Source organism: Manis pentadactyla, chromosome 4, assembly GCF_030020395.1.
Source record: "Manis pentadactyla isolate mManPen7 chromosome 4, mManPen7.hap1, whole genome shotgun sequence".
Lineage (NCBI taxonomy): Eukaryota > Metazoa > Chordata > Mammalia > Pholidota > Manidae > Manis > Manis pentadactyla.
In genome coordinates, this window is record NC_080022.1 from 174832641 (window position 1) to 174849567 (window position 16927).

At 38.0% G+C, this 16927-nt stretch overlaps 1 protein-coding gene across 4 annotated transcripts in view; it reads left to right on the forward strand.

The window, feature by feature from the left end:
* Window positions 1-16927, forward strand: part of TLK2 (tousled like kinase 2) — a 118510-nt gene that overhangs the window by 86256 nt on the left and 15327 nt on the right. For all 4 annotated transcript variants that reach the window (XM_036899760.2, XM_036899763.2, XM_036899761.2 and 1 more), the window contains 5 exons: window positions 3389-3541; window positions 6810-6876; window positions 7876-7973; window positions 9643-9724; window positions 13422-13513. In XM_036899760.2, the coding sequence (XP_036755655.1) occupies window positions 3389-3541; window positions 6810-6876; window positions 7876-7973; window positions 9643-9724; window positions 13422-13513 (492 nt within the window). The remainder of the gene's footprint in view (window positions 1-3388; window positions 3542-6809; window positions 6877-7875; window positions 7974-9642; window positions 9725-13421; window positions 13514-16927) is intronic.

Sequence of the window (16927 nt, forward strand, 5' to 3'; positions counted from 1 at the left end):
TACAGATCTCAGAAAGTAGTTATATTAAATACTATTGTTATTCAGTACGCTATTTTTTATTTAAATAAGTCTTAAAGTCTCAAATAGTGGCAAGGAGGTAAAAATTTCTTTATTAGGGTTTTGTTTATGTTGAAATAAACAACAGTAAAATAATGGAATTTTACCTTTATACAAAATTATGGCCATTTAAGGTAAAGATTATCAGAGGGTGTGAATTAAACTGTATAGCATTGTAATGCTAGTCCAAGTATTCTGGTGTGGAAGAAATTGTAGAATCTCATTTTAAAGTGATGTCTTGTGAACCCTCTGATTCTCGGTGACACGCTCCATAGTGAGAGACAACTCTTTCTCGATGCTGTAAATGCCAGCTGTTCCCTCCATACCATTTCCTAGTTCCTAGTAGATAAAGAACACATGAAATCCTGGGAATCCTTAAAAATTCTCATCTGTGATATTCAGGTGCTATCTGTAGATAATTGCTAAAATACTTTTTGGTTAAAATAATGTCTGAAAAATGTGTGCGTTTTTTAATACCTCATCTGCTAGTTATATAGTATGATTGGAGTCTAGTTGAAGGTGTCTGTATTTGTTTCTTAGGGCTCCTGTAACAAAATGCCATAAACTGGGAGTCTTAAAACAACATAAATTTGTTCTCTCACAGTTCAGGAGGCCAGAAATCCAAAATCAAGGTGTGGGCAGGATCACACTCCCTCTGAAGCCTCTAGGGAGGATCATTCTGTGGCTGTCGTGTGTTGTGACAGCATAGCTTCAGTGTCTGCCCCCATCTTCACATGATGTCCCCCTGTTTGTCTCTTTGTTTCTCTCCTCTGCTTATAAGGACACCAGTCATACTGGATTAAGGGCCCACCCTACTCCATATGACCTCATTTTAACTAATTACATCTTCAGTGACCCTATTTCCAAAGGTCATAATCTAAGGTACTATGGGGTTAGGACTTTAACATACCTTTTCTTGTGACACAGTTCAACTTATAATGGTGCCTCACTAAGACTGATTGTCTTGTTTTCTCTTACGGGCTATGGCTTAAATTTTAAATAGGGTTATTTAGATTTGAGTGGGATGGATTTATCAGACCACTGATGCTTCTATAAATGTTAGCACAGATAATCTTTCTGTGGGTGATAAAGAGTGAGCATTCTCTAAAATTGATGCAATGCAAGAAACACTTAAGGATCCGCTCTATGAAAGGCACTGTCGTATATGTTGGAGACACAAGGGTTGTTAAGACATGGTTCTTGTTCTATAAGAAGTTAGGGTTTACTGACAGAATCCAGACTGTCCCAAAATAAACCTAAATGAAGTCTCATCGATAGACTGTTTTTAGGTGGCTTTTATTTGTAAATATAAATAGCTAAATAGTTTCAAGAATAAGAATTAATGCAGGAATTCTTATTGTAGACAATGGTGACTTCTGACAACTTCTGGCACATCAGTTTTATGCCCAGGCAAGCTCTTTCATCCTCAGAGTATACAATTTAAGATTTCTCCAAAGGTGTTTTGGCATCGGTGTACCATGTGTTCAGGTTTATATATATGATGGCTCTAAGGCTCCTTTCTTGGTGAATCTGCAGAGATTAAATGTGTAGATTCTCCCTGAAAGCAATAGAAAATCAGTTTCATGTTTAATAAAGATGTTTGCTAAAATATTAATCTTCCATAGCAGTTAGTCTTCAAAGACAAAGTGTTGTGGCATTCCACTAGCCCACTAGTTTATTATAGTTTAAACTATATATTACATGGTTATCCCCAGAGAGTTCAGAGTGCCTTGCACTGATGGCCCCTAAAAGGGTAGAAATGAGCTAAAAATATTTCACCAACTTTTTTGGTTGGGAAACTTTTGAGTAGGTAAATATTTTCCTCAGGGACATTCATTGAGTCTGAAGGAGGATTTTGATTTTACCTAAGGATTCTGTGTCTCAACCCAAAATTCTTTTAAACCATGAATTATTTATATACATATATTTTGGAGGGGGAGACATATCTCTAATGATAGTTAAATTTTTTTTCAGACAAGCAGAAAACTATTGAATTACAATTTCCATTCTGCCCTTAAACTGACATCTAATCAGTGACCCAGCTCATCCCAAAGCCAAAGAAATTGTATTGTCAGCCAAGTAGTTATTTAATTGTAATACTTTGATTAGGTTAACCTTGCTCACAATATTGCCCTTAGAGATATGGCAGCATAAATTTTATTATGGGTATTTACCCTGGCATATAGTCTTGTCTTTCTGGTTGCCATTCTTTCAAGAAAGATACACTGAATCTGGAAAAGGTCTAGAGACTCACTACTACAGTGTTTAGGGAAGAGGGTAGAATAGATTCCATCAGATTCTTCCATTCTGCAAAAATGAAGGGTGGATCAAGGCAAGGAGATGGGGGTGTCATGGTAGGCGAGGGGGAGTGACTGTGTGACTGTCACCTGTGATAGATGATTTAAAGATTTTAGTCTGCTAAATGGTTAATCCCAAATCTTGCTTTATTTTTATATACCAAGTCTTTAAACCTTAATATCTGTTATGTGGCTGGATACAAGAGAGAAAGTGGCTTTCTTATATTGGTATTTTCATTGACTCCGAATTTGTAAACTAGTTAGAAAAATTTGACCATCTTATTAGGAAATAATTCTAATGGTATTGGTGTTAGATAGATATCTGAAGAATCTTTATATATGTCATTCATTGATTTGTTTTACATACTATTTCCTAAGGAGTTTCTTCTAGCTGCAAGGCTTCATTGTGCTTCTCTGAATGTGCATTTTCTCAAAAAACTTGAGGTTTCACTATATCAATGAGTGGAAATGACTTGGGGGATGAAAAAGGCTCCTGTAGACTAGAATAAAAGGTAGATCTAAAAAGAAAATGTTTTTTTACTTTGTTTAGCCTCCTTCAAATTTGGTATCTTTCTAGATGTAATTTGAGGAAAATTTTATTCAAATAAAAAGGCATCTGGAACCTTTTGTACTTCTTAGGTAAATACAGTTCTTTACTTCAGTGGGGTCATACGAGAGAGTTGTTTTCTTAACTATTAAAAAGGAATCAGAAAAATCTTCCTTTCAAGTCAGAAAATAAGGTCACAATAGAAATTTGATGCTGTTCCTTCCTCTCCACTCTACTACCATGAGAATAATCAGCATAACCAATGTCTTAAAGCACAGATTCATTCCAAAAAAAATCTTTACTATCACTGTTTATTTAGCTCTCCCAACCTGAAGTTAAAATCAAATCAAATATTGGATTTAATGGGGCCTATTTTTTCTGAAATCTTATCAGATAGGAAGGTGACAAAGATAATTGTGTTTATTCTATAGCCATTAAAAAAAAATCTTGACCTTGTTCCTCTGTGCAACATCTTTTATATGTCTAGGCAACAGGAAAGGATAAATTCACAGAGGGAAGAGATAGAACGACAGCGGAAAATGTTAGCAAAGCGGAAACCTCCTGCAATGGGACAGGCCCCTCCAGCAACCAATGAGCAGAAGCAGCGGAAAAGCAAGACCAACGGAGCCGAAAACGAAACGTATGTTTTTATTGACATGAGCTGTGAGATATTGTAATGTCCCCCAACATACAAAAAGTTCTGTTGAATGACGCTGGGAAAAAATGATAAATCATCAAAAAAATGATAATGGAGATTTCTAGAGTTTCACCATTCTTTTTAGTTACACTAATGGATTTGCTTAACTCATATAAAAGTCATACAAGAGCAGCTCATTTTCTTAGTTCTGATATTATTTAGGGAGTTTGGATGAGAGAGAAGTAGTGTCACTTGACATCATGATCTTTGGCTGCTCTTGTAACAAATATGAGGTCATTAAGGTATTCAAATGGTGTAATAGCGTATGTGTAGTTCTAGATTATGGTATGTTGGTGTCCTGTTAGAGGGATTTCCTGGCCAATATTTTCAGACTGAAGAATGCTCTTTACGGTCATAGAGTACTTAACTACAATCACTAACTTAGGAGTAAGCTAAGAAAAAATAGGTTTTATTTTAGGAAGGGACATTTTCCCAATAAGCCAACTCTTGACATCACTATTATTTTTTCCTGTTCTGGGGACCTAAGGAAAACACCAGTCAGTATCTTGAAGTTCAGTGTAGTCATCTCTTTCACTGCCAATCAGCAATTATTACATAGCTACCATGTGTGGGATGGATAGAACATCCTGAGTATAGATGCCTGCCTTTTTTGCTCCTGCCCCATGTCAGATTTCCCAAATTTGATCATTGAATTTTTGACCACTAAAAGAGTCTTCCTCTGGGACAGGAGTTGGCAAGCCTTTTCTATAATGGGCCAGATGGTTAATCCTTCAGGCTTTGCAGGCTAGCAGGTCTTTGTTGCAACTATTCTACTGCTGTAGCCTGAAAGTAGCCATAAACGATGCATAAATGAATGGGTGTGGTTGTGTTCCAATAAAACTATTGAGAGAAGCAGGTTGTGAAGTGAATGACCCACAGGCTATAATTTGCCAACAAGGCAGAAACTGCCAAACCATTAGAATTGGCATGGGAAATAAAACCTATGTATTATTTGCCTGTTTACAATATTTCTTGCCTTCCTTGAAGACATTTAAGCCATCATCTCTGTGTTCAAGAGGTTTTCACATTAAAAAGGGAAAAAAAAGATATTTAAATAAATAGTGTACTCAACCTCTAAGGAATTGATGTTAACCATGAAGTGGTTTCTGAATTGGATGTTTGAAGTTTAAAATGTATATTTTTATAGAAATAGTCATTGGTATGGTAATCAGTCTTTCTGTCATGGCCTATGCTTGTTTTTCACGGGAAAAAGAAATTTTATAAAGCTGACATTGTGTGATTCTTTAATTGAAAATAAGTTTCAGGTATAAAGATAGCCACAGATAAAAGATAATGATAACATATAGTTTATTGACTCATATGTCTTTTGCCTTATGTTTTCATAGCAGTTCACAAAAACATATTAGCCCATAATCTACCTTAAGTATAATAATACTTTTATTACACCATTGTTGGAAGTTTATCACATCCTAGAAATATATCTATCTTTATTCTGGTGAGGAAAATGGCTTAACACCACTCCTCACCCCTTGCTCACCCAATGTGTTGGGGGGCCTTTTCCTTGACGTACATTTGTAAGTCTTTCTTAAATGCTTATTGTATACTCAGCCCTACTGTGGACATTGGAGATACAGAACAAAAGGATAGAGCCCCAGCCTTAGGATCTCACAGCTTATTTAGAAGAAATGAACAGATGCATAATCTAATAATTACATTAAGTGTAGTGATAAAAAGTGTGTACAGTGAATAAGCTTAGAAAATATCTTCATTCTTATATGACTCTGGGTATTTTTTAACTAGATCATAAATAAAAAAAACATTTCCTTTAAAAGGTCCAAGTAGGAGCCCAGATTTGAAAGATTCTCCAGGCAGATACTGTACACATTAATCTGATCATTGTTTTCTTTCGTGACTCTATATTGTGAAGGGACTCTCCCCCCAGTATCACTTGAAAATTATTTGATGACAGTGCATGAAATCATTGACTTAGGAGTAATAGAGAAGGCATAGGTTGCTTCCTTCCATAGAACAATAATTAGAATTCAGTCTAGGTCAGGAATGTGTCAGTAAGCAGTTACCATCTGGAGTCCTGTGTAAAATTCAAACTGGAAGGCCTTTGGTCCAGTTTTTAATTAGAGTGTCTGTGATTTGGCTCATTCCTTTGGCCAGAAGTCAGAAACAGCCCTCTAGAGTCTTGGAGTGAGTCACATTATCCTTTGCTGGTATGCAGCCTGTTTCAGGCAGAGAAAATTCTTAACTATGGTTTTTCATTTCTCCCTTTTTTACTGTGATATGAAGTAATGGATGTAATATTTCTGGAGAATATTAAAGGTGTATTCTATAATATTGACAGATAGATGTAATAGCCCTAGGTGTATTTCTTTTTGTTATTTATTTTCTGTAAGTCAGACCTCAAAGGCTTTGTGGCCCTTCGTCGTTGATAGAATTGAATAGCTGTTTCTTTCTCCTGCCATTTAGAATATCAGTGAGATCTAAAACTTTGAAGTACATATGTGTGCTTCTAGAATGTTAAGAGGCTGAAGGTGGAGGAGTAAGATATCACTTCTGATATGCTCCTCCTTGAGACATGAGGATGCAGTTGGGGTAGGTGGAACAGGAAACACGTGATTACCCATCGCGTCAGCCCTTTGAGAATTGTATGTAGCATTTTACAATTTATAGATTCTTCTTATATTCTTATTTAATAGACACCACAGCTTTGTCAAATAGGTATCATTACTTGCTACATTTTTAGGAAGCTGAGACTTCAGAGGTTAAAGTTGCTTGCCCAAGGTCACATGGCCAGTGTCCCAGGTTGTATTTTGAGCTCGAGACTCCAAATCATGGATTCTTTCTTCTGTATTGTTCCTTCTCATTATTATAGTGTCAAGGTAAAAAAATAATCAAATCCATTGGCTATTTTGCCTTTCAAAAATTTTTTAGACCTACAGTTTTTGGCAATCTCTCCAAATGGGTTTTCATGTGGGTGATATATGGGACAAAACTTACTTTATGTAAAATACAGCTCATTTATTTTTCTCATTTTTAAAAATAAATTAGACTTGGCTTTAAAGTCCTTACTTCACATCACATCTTACAAATCGCAGACATTTTCTCCTGTCAAAGTATTGCAAAATAATCTTTTGGTCACTTTAATTAAGAGACTGAATAGCATGCTTTGGTATTTCTCTTTACACAGGCCCACTATAATTTTAAATAATTTATTGGAATTACTACCATTATTTTCCAGGTTAACATTAGCGGAATACCATGAACAGGAAGAAATCTTCAAACTCAGATTGGGTCATCTTAAAAAGGTAAGTATAATGAGAAAATCTATCTGGAGACATGTAATTTTTAGTTTACATGTGATGTTGAAGCTGTTTGGTTCCTGGGCAAATTTAACAGTTGCACGTACCTGCTGGTATCTTGCCATCACTTTCTGTAGTCACATCCTGTATTCTAATGGTGAGTTCGTGTCTTTCAATTTTTGAGTCAGTTCGAGCCACCACATGCTAGTACTTTTTCTACTGCTGATGTACTAGTAGATAATTCTGTATAACCAAGGCTTTGTAAGTCGTTATACTTATTGTAAAATTAAATATACAATTAAAGCAGGTGATCTGTTGAAAACTCTTGTGGTATTTTAAATTACATAGCAGCTCCTATCTCTTACCTAAACTGGTTAAGAAGAGGTCTTGTACCAACAGTATTGTAACACAAAGGCACCTACATAGAATTTGTTATTGATGATGTTCATGGAGTTCTTTTAGATGTAGATAGGTTATCTCTTAGATTGAACAGCCCCATATATTTTTGGTAGGTGCTGCTTATGGTGATGAGGTTCAATAATATTTAGTAAACTGTTGTTTGTGTGTGTTTTTTCCCTACGAGTTTCTCAGATCTTGTTGTATCAGTGGAACCTAAGGTATCAAGTATAATCTGTACTTACAGAACAGAACTAGATAGAGAACCTGATTTTTGTTTAAAAAAAAAAAAGATTGCATGCCTTTATATGTACTTAAACAAAATATTTGTGGAAACTTACATGAGAAACTTAACAGTAGTTATAGCTATAGGGAGGAGGGTGCAGGGAGCAGAGGACTTCTTTCCTGTTGTACTCTGTATAGTTTGGATTTTATTTTGCTATGGGCTTGTTTTTTATCATCAAAATTCTAGTTCTTAAAAGAATCTTTTTCAGTGCAAAACATCTTCATTTAGCTTTTCACAAGAGAAATGTCTGCTGTTTTTGAAATGAGATTCTAAAAAGATAAGGCTTCCCGTGTTTTGAGCTATTTCTTTCCTTTTCACTTTAGGAAGAAGCAGAGATCCAGGCAGAGCTGGAAAGGCTAGAAAGAGTTAGAAATCTACATATCAGGGAACTAAAAAGGATACATAATGAAGATAATTCACAGTAAGCAACTTGGGGGTATGTCGGGTTGGAGATTGCTGAGCACTCTCTGACATGAATGGTCTCGAATGGTGTTTTTGCTTCATATGAATTTGGTAAATGATTCCAGTGTATTTAGCTCTACTATAAGATGTAATACAGTGTTAACAAAATTATGATTTGCTTTAGTTTAACCAGTAGCATTTTACATGAGTAGGGGGTCTCTAAAACAATATAGCTTTGCAGTTGTAAATGGCTGGGATACACTGTATGTCCAGATTTACCTACAGAACCTTACTAAAGGGAAGCATAGGTGACAGTGTGGTGTTGTGGAAAGATTGCTGGGTTGAGGTGACACCCAGTTTCCAAATGATCTTTAAGGGCCACTGGAGTGTTGAGGTTTTAAGCAAAACTCTCATGTTCAGCACATTAAATGTAGATAAATGCTCACTTCTGTTTATATGTCATTAAAGGGATTGAAACTGCAAAGTAGATTGCACGTGGGAAATGGCTTCTGTCTGTAAGCTGCTCTTTCCCACATCTTTCTGATTCTGAAACATGAAATTGTTTTCTTTTCGTTTTTGTTTTGCATAGCTATAGCTTGTATATTTTTGTTTGGCCAGTGTGAGCAATAGACTTTTCTTTCTGCAAAGAGCAGGCAACAGCAGTTACCATTACTGAGCAGCCTCTGTGTGTCAGGCATAGTGCTAAGTGCCCTTATGTTCTGTCATTTAATCTTCATGAAATCCAATGAGGTAGGTCATCTTCAGTACATAGATTTAAAAATAGGCCTAGAGAAAGTAAGTGAACTCATCCAGGAGCCGGTAACTGGTGTGATCAAGCAGAGTTAAACTTGGGTCTGACTCCAGAGCTCTCCACCATGCAGTCATGTCTCTCCATGGCATGCTGCTTTCTCAGAATCAGCCTAAAGAAACTTCAGGATTAATAATGGGGCTGTTTAAGATCAGGAATGAGGTAGAAATAGTTTAATTTTTTTTGCCAGATTCTCTCATTTCTTTGTCTTACTGTTAGAAAACAACACAAGACAGAATCCTATATGGGGAATACAGTTAGATCATGAAGACTTTTTAAGAAAACAAATGCACATAGAGTATGTGACTCACTTTATAATGAAATCCAGGTTTATGGGCATGGGAACATCTTTGAATCACACACACACACACACACACACACACACACACACACACACACACACACACACCCACACCCACACCCACACCCACACACCCACACACACCCACACCCACACACACACACACACCCACACACACACACACACACACACACACACACACACACACACACACCACCACCCCACCCCCCAAGGACTGTGAAAGGGACGGAGCTCGGTAGAGCCTCCCCCACCCCCGGCCCACTTCCTAGCAGAACCGGAAGGCAGGGAGGTCAGTAGAGCCCACAGGTCTAACTGTTGCTGTGCTATACCACCCCTGTCTGTCTTGTGGCTCCAGCCAATGCTGTTCATGGTAACAATGCTGTCTTTTTGAACTATGTAACTTTATGTGCAGAATTAGCTGTATTGGTGTTAAGTGCCAAGCTGTCAACAGCAGCTAAAATCATACGTATAAAATGTTAGATAATCTGAGAATTTTACAAATATGGGAGATTGTGTAGTTCTTGACCTCAGGATGTTATATATTCCCTGTTCCCACAGATTCAAAGATCATCCAACGTTAAATGACAGATATTTGTTGTTACATCTTCTGGGTAGAGGAGGTTTCAGTGAAGTTTACAAGGTGAGTATGTGGGACTGGGTGCAAAGACTGAGGATTAAATCACTGGTTATTACCACCTTAGAGAACATATACAATAGTGATAACTGTGGGTTGATATCTTTTGACTGAAATTCAAAAACTTTTAAGAACCTGTATCTTCGGGAGAACTGCTTTTAGTAAGCTTAAGTAACTAATAAGCAGGATACAACATTTTGCCCTGCTTTCAAGTTTAAAAATAAAAATATAAAAATAAATACAAACTCAAAAAAAACAAAAAGGAAAAACAAAGCTCCTGGTAGTGGAATTATGGTTGTTTTTATTCTGTTTCTGTACTTTCTGCCTTATCTACTTTTGGTAGAAGTGGTTATGTGCTACTTTTACTCTCATAAACTTTTTTTTTTTTTAAGTAGATGTGCTTAAGTTAATTTTTACTTGAAAACCTGTTTTTGTTTTTAAAATGTTCGCTTTTCTAAGAGCAGTAGTAGCTGGTATTCTGAAGGCGCACCCTGGCTGAGAGTGCTTCAGTTGGGCCAGCAGCCTCCAGTTGATTCTTAGTAAAGGGGGAATAGAGGAATTCAGCCAGCTTTAAATGTAGCAGAGGCCCATAACATCTTCCCAGCCACAGCTACATAAATTTCTCCACATTTTTCTGGCCCCAGGCTTTTTAAATGCAGAATTGGTTTATTAATTGGTCTTTACTGCATGACCCTTGTAATGCCCTCTTTTCTAAGGTGCAGTTTTCATTGTTATGATTTAGGTTATGCCCATATAGATTTATATAAGGGAACTCTTCTGAGTAAAATAATTAGTTTTCATTTCAGATGAAACAGTAAAAACTAGTTATATACCATTTTCCCTTTTTTAATGTTAATTTTTTATTGTATATACATAAAATTTACCCTTTTAACTTTTTAAGTGGACAATTCAGTGGCATTTACATAATGTTGTGCATTATCAACGTCCATTTCTAGAACTGTACAATTTTTAGTGTACTGCTTGCTGGGTTTGGTTTTGTAGTATTTTATTCATATTTTTTTATTAATGTTCGTAAGTGGGCCTGGCTCATAGTCATCTTTTGTATATAGGCAGCACTGTTTAGTTTTGATGTCAGAGTTATCCAAGAATGAGCTGTGAAATTCCTCTTTTCCTGTGCCTGGAATGCTTTGCATTACACAGGAATTGCTGGCTTCTGTAACGTTTAGAGCTGACTCAGAGCCGCCTGATTAGCTGTCAATTTAGAAGAAAATGAACACCTTTTCAGTTCCTTTTACAGATACTGATCTATTCATATTTCTCCCACCTTCTTAAGTCACTTTTGATAATTAAATTTTTCTGGAAAATCTGTTTCATCTTGACTTAAAAATATCATCTGTACCATAATTATTTCTCTTTTCTTATGAAATGTTTATTTTTGTATCTCATGACTAATAGGCCAGAGATGAGGCAATGTTTTACTTCTTTAAGAATCCATTTTGTATTTTGTTGATCAAATCTACTGTTTGATTTTTCTATTTCATTAGCTTTTGCTTTAGCCCCTTCCTTCTGTTGTCTTTATTTTTACTTGTTTTCACTCTTGAATCATATGCTTAATTTATTTTTAATTTTTGGTAATTTTTTTTAATGTGGTTGAAAAACAAAACTTGCCATTGTAGCCATTTTAATTGTACAGTTTGGTAGTGTTAGGTATGTTCATGTTGTTCTGAAACAGATCCCAAGAACTTTGCCATCTTGCGAAACTGAGACTCTGCCACCCCTCCTTTTCCCCTGTCCCGATCCCTGGTAGCCACCTTTCGGTTTTGATGAATTTGACTACTTTTAGACACTGCATGTAAGGGGAATCAGTGTTTGTTTTTTTGTATGAATGGCTTATTTCACGTAGCATAATCTTCTCAAAGCTCATCCATGTTGAAGCATGTGACAGGATTTCCTTCTTTTTGAGGCTGAATAATATTCCACTGTATATGTATACTTCATTTTCTTTATCCATTCATCCTCAGTGGGCACTTGGGGTGCTTCCTCCTGGTGTTTGTTGGGAGTAGTGCTCCTTTGAACATGTACATGCAAACATCTCTTCAGGACCGTGCTTTCAGTTCTTTCGACTGTATACCCAGAAGGAGGACTGCTCCTTTTTTATAATCATCAAAATGGTTCTTGGTGCTTCCCAGTTACTTCTTAAGTGATTTCTTCATCCAGTTTTTTTCCAAATGTAGTCTTCAAAGATTTTAACATTTCTGAAATCTAGATGCTTCTTACAATGATGTGTACCCTTAATGTAGTCATTCTTCTGCTGTTCTCTGCTGCCCTAAAGCCCCTCAACGCAGTGGTGGAGCACAGTGACTTGGATTCAAAAATCCAGTGTGGTAGTTGGAGAAAATGACACTTGCAGTATTGTTTGTGCTTTCACAAATTAGATGGTATTTAGTCTAATTTGCAATGACTTGGAATGGTTCCCTATGGCAAAGCCATGATGGTATACATGCTTCCAGGTGGACTTCACACTTTGTGAGAAAAATATAGTTCAAAAGATCGCATTTCTGTGAAATAAGATACTGTGTTTGAACTGAGTGGTTTTTATATTTTAAAACATACTGGTTTAAATTTAGTATAAATTAGAAGTTTGTTTTCTAAGCAACGCTCTCTTGCATGAGGTGCTTTCTTATAGAGAGCTTACATTTTAAAAGATCTGTAGAACAGTCCTCTCCAGTATTCATGGACTGTGTACATCTTGTGCCTGTTGCTTTCATCTGTTTGTACAGTTGTGGAAACTGGATGATGGGTGGTAACAGTGTTGGAACTGAAATAGTAGGTTTTTAATCTGAAGTTTAAAAACTAAGAAAATTATTTGTTGTAAAGAATTCCCTAATAAATTCTTTCGTATAGTGGAAACCTTTTGTATTAAAATGCTACTTACTTTATCAAATTGTGATTTACACTTAAAACAGCCTCAAAAACCCATCTGTTAACCAGTCCGTGACACAGCACTACCCAGCTGATGGGGAACTTGCCAGTAGTGGTGGTCTTTGGGGAAGGCATGTCTCTTGCTTTGGACAGTGCTGGAGAAGTGACTTGGTGTGACTGACTACAGACATTGTAGGGATCAAAAACTGCTTTTTATTTTATCAGCATATATGGGTGGGACTAAAGGCAGAGCTGGTTTTTGTTTTAGTTTTAATGTTTTTAATTTTAATCAACATAGTATTAAAAATTATGAGGTTATTTTCTTAGCAAACATGGCAAAGGGGTATATCCAGATGGGTTATTTCTCAAGGAGGTAGATAGTCTCCATCTCCAGCATTTCAAAAGTGGCAGGACTTACTGCTGAAGCATGTCAAATCCCAGTGTCAGCTGAGGGAAGAGAGACAGCCTAATGGAGAAAGGTCCCGAACAGTGTAGATGATGTCTATAAAGTAAGTTGTTTGGAAGTGACTGTTAAGGCATGGGCTGTCTTTCTGTTTGTTGTATGTCCTTGGTTTTATTTTCTAAACCCCTTGGTGTGCCAGTGTGTCTGGCAATGTCTAAATTATCTGATCACAAGTTTCAAGAAGATTGTTGCAACTGTGCAACAAGTATGTGATGTGTTGTCTTCCTCTGCTGTTTTTATTTAATAATGCATTTTGGACTTTGGGTATGTGGATCTGTTAAATAGAAGCTTCAAGTCAATTGCCTGTAACTCTTGTTAACATTTATCTAGAGTGTAATTTATTCCTTTTCTTTACAGGCATTTGATCTAACAGAACAAAGATATGTAGCTGTGAAAATTCACCAGTTAAATAAAAACTGGAGAGATGAGAAAAAGGAGAATTACCACAAGTAAGTGATCCTGGAGCGCGTCTCAGTTTGCAGAGTTTAGTAACAGTAGCTGTGTCAAGAGCTTTATATGCGTTGTTGTTGTCTGATCCTCATAACTATCCTGGAAGACGGAATAATTTTCCATTTTGCTGATGAGGAAACTGATACAGAATTTGAGTAACAGTTAAGTAATGACTGAGCTGATATTTAAGCCTAGACTTCCTTTAATCCAAAGCCTGTGCCCTTAACCTCCCTTTCCATTGTGTGTCTAAAGTAAGCTACAGTAAACAAGCCTTAGAAATCAGTGTTGCTTAGCCCTAGAAACCAGATGAGAGTGTCCTTTGGTGGTGTAGGGATCCTAGGGAGCTTTGGGTGGGGCTTTTTCTGTTGCCTCAGTCATTTCATTGCGGGGGATACAGTCGGGGGGCACCTGGTGTGCCTCGTTGGTACTTGTTAGACTGGTTCTGCTCCTCAGCTCTGTGCTCATCTCCCCCATCACAGTTTGCCTGTCTGAAAGACTGCAGGCTCAGTGGCCTGCTTACTGTGTTTGCCTCTCTTCAGAATGCCACTCGGGGCAGCCCTCATCTGTACTTGGAGTGGGGGGTGAGGGGCAGGTTGTGATTTTTGCACCCCGCAGCGGGAAGCAGGCTGAGCACCAGAACATTGGCATCCGTGGGTACTTGCTTTGGAGGCCACACACACCTAACCTGCTACTAAGGCCCCACTGGGCTTCATACTGTTTCCTGTTGTAGGTACAGGTGCTGAGCTAGACCCATCCTACTCCTGACAGGAGGAGGATACAAACAACCTTTTGATACAACCACCTCCCTTCTCTAAAAGCAAGTTTTTTCTTATAAACAGTACTTTGGAGGGAAAAAAGCAGTAGACTTTGAAGTAGCCTTTTGGTTGGTTTCTAAATGTTAAGAGGAAAATAAAACATTTCTACATTGTCAACCAGTTGTTGGGCATGGACCAAGGCAGAGACAGCTTTTGCTGTATTCCTATTGTTCACCAGGGCAAGGGACCTCTTCCTACCTGTGCAGATTGGCAGTGGCGCTCAGCACTGGAGGACAGGGTTCCTCCTCTAGCATTAGGAGAAGTAGGCATTAGCAGAGGTAGGAAAAGGGACAATATGTGGTTTATGCATGGCATCCTGCCTGTATATCTTCCGTGACAGGCAGCTGCAGTCCAGATGCTTCTGAGGAGCAGTTACGTTATTATAAGTACATTCCAGTCACTTGACGTGCAGGGACGAATGGCATGCCACAGTGACTGCCAGGAGCGCTTCAGAGAGGGAAACCACATGTTGTTCTGACCAGTTATGAAAGAGAGATGTTGCCGTTATACTGAGCTGCTCAGAGTGCCTAAGGATGTTGGAAGAGTACGTGCTTCCCTTTAAGGTTCCCTCTGGCTCTCCTTGGAGCCTCTTCTGTTTCTTACATGCACTGACCACTGTAGACTGGTTGACTCCATGAGGGATCAGCCTTGATCAACCTTGAGAAAATAGTTCCTGTGCTGGGATTTTTTTCTACATGCTTTACCCAGTCTCAGTATCTCAGTATGACCTTAAAGAGAACTTAGGTCTTGAGTATTGGCTTAACTACCGGTGGGCGTTCTGCTTGCCCTAGCCTTTTGAAACTGAGGGATTGAAGCCAGGACTGTGTACCTCCTTGACAAGCTATTTTGAGTCCTGGCTGTTTTGAGTTTGGTGCCTTTCTACATTTCTCTACCAAACAGTCATAGAGCAAGTGAAGAAGATTGTCCCATTTTTCTGAGCAAGATATTTACTGGTCCAGCTCCAGGCTCACAGTCAGGCTGTATTACTGTCTGTTTCCTCACCAGAGGTGGGAATCATGGCACCTGAGTGCTTTCTATGGAGCCATCTGGGCAGGGGCTATTTCCTAGTTGACAGACACACTGGGGAGGGGGCGTGTAAAGTTCTTGTGACCTCCATTTATCTTTGGTGGGAAATTGTTAAGCACTTCCACCTTTGAAGGATTTTTTTTGCTAAGTGATATGAAATCATACTATGAGTTTTAGGGTACTGATAATAATGAATTAATAAAATGTCTTTAACTCCTTTGAACTTAAAGGAGGCTTATAACAAACACATAACAGATTGAAGAGAGTGCTTTAAAAATTCAGTATTAAACCTTAAAGTAGTAGTGATTCCCACTCGTCTGACACCAAATGAAATGGAGTCTTTTTTTACCTACATATATGTGTAATCACAATGTTATACACAGCAGTAATAGTAGTATAACTCCATTCAGGTTCCTGGACCCGATTCCAGTGTGTGTGTGGGAGGGGGGCCTTCCCACACATACTACCACCAGGCAATTCTCAAACACCAGCAGCGTGTCAGTTCTGATGCTACCTGCCCTGAGACAGCACCAGAATCCGCAGGTTAAGGGCTCTGTCCTACAGGGCTGGCCTCCACCCACCACTCCAGGTGCTGGTCACAAGCTCCAGGCTATTCCCTGTGCTTCTGACCTACCGGCTACAGATTGGAGGTTCCCATGACCTCCCTCTTAGGTTCAATTGGTTTGCTAGAGTGGCTCACAGAACTCATGTTTACTAGTTTAATAAAGGGTACCATAAAGGATATAAGTCAACAGCCAGATGAAGAGAGACACAGGGCAAGGTCCCAAATGAAGGAGCTTATGTCCTCAAGGAGTTTGGGGCCTGGCTTGGGGGCCCGTGGAGGCATTCTGGTTCCCCAAGCGTAGAAGCTCTCTCTGACAGAGAAGCAGGATCCAACCAAGCAAAGCAGGCAGAGCAGAGAGAGAAGCTCTTCTCAGGGGTTTTTGTGAGGGTTTCATTGCATAGTCATGATTGACTGCATTATTGGCCATTGGCTGATTCAGCCTCCAGTCCCCGCTTGGGTGGATCCAAGTCTCATTAAGATCACAAAACACCTGTTTCACTTTTTGGACAGCAGTGTTTTCAGGAACTGTGGATGAAGACCAGTATACCTCAGAAATATATATTTGGTCATGTGAATGACCAAATATGTATTTCTTTTTTTTTTTTTTTTTTTTGTAGATAATTATTTTTTATTGAAGGGTAGTTGACACACAGTATTATATTACATTAGTTTCAGGTGTACAACATAGTGATTCAAGATTTATATACATGATAATTCTAGGTACCAGCTATCACCATACCAAGTTGTTACAATATTTTGACTATATTCCTTATGCTATACATTACATCCCGGTTACTTATTTATTTTACCATTGGAAGTGTGCACTTTTTTTGTTTGTTTGTTTGTGAGGGCATCTCTCATATTTATTGATCAAATGGTTGTTAACAACAATAAAATTGTGTATAGGGGAGTCAATGCTCAATGCACAATCATTAATCCACCCCAAGCCTAATTTTCGTCAGTCTCCAATCTTCTGAGGCATAACAAGTTCTTACATGGAGAACAAA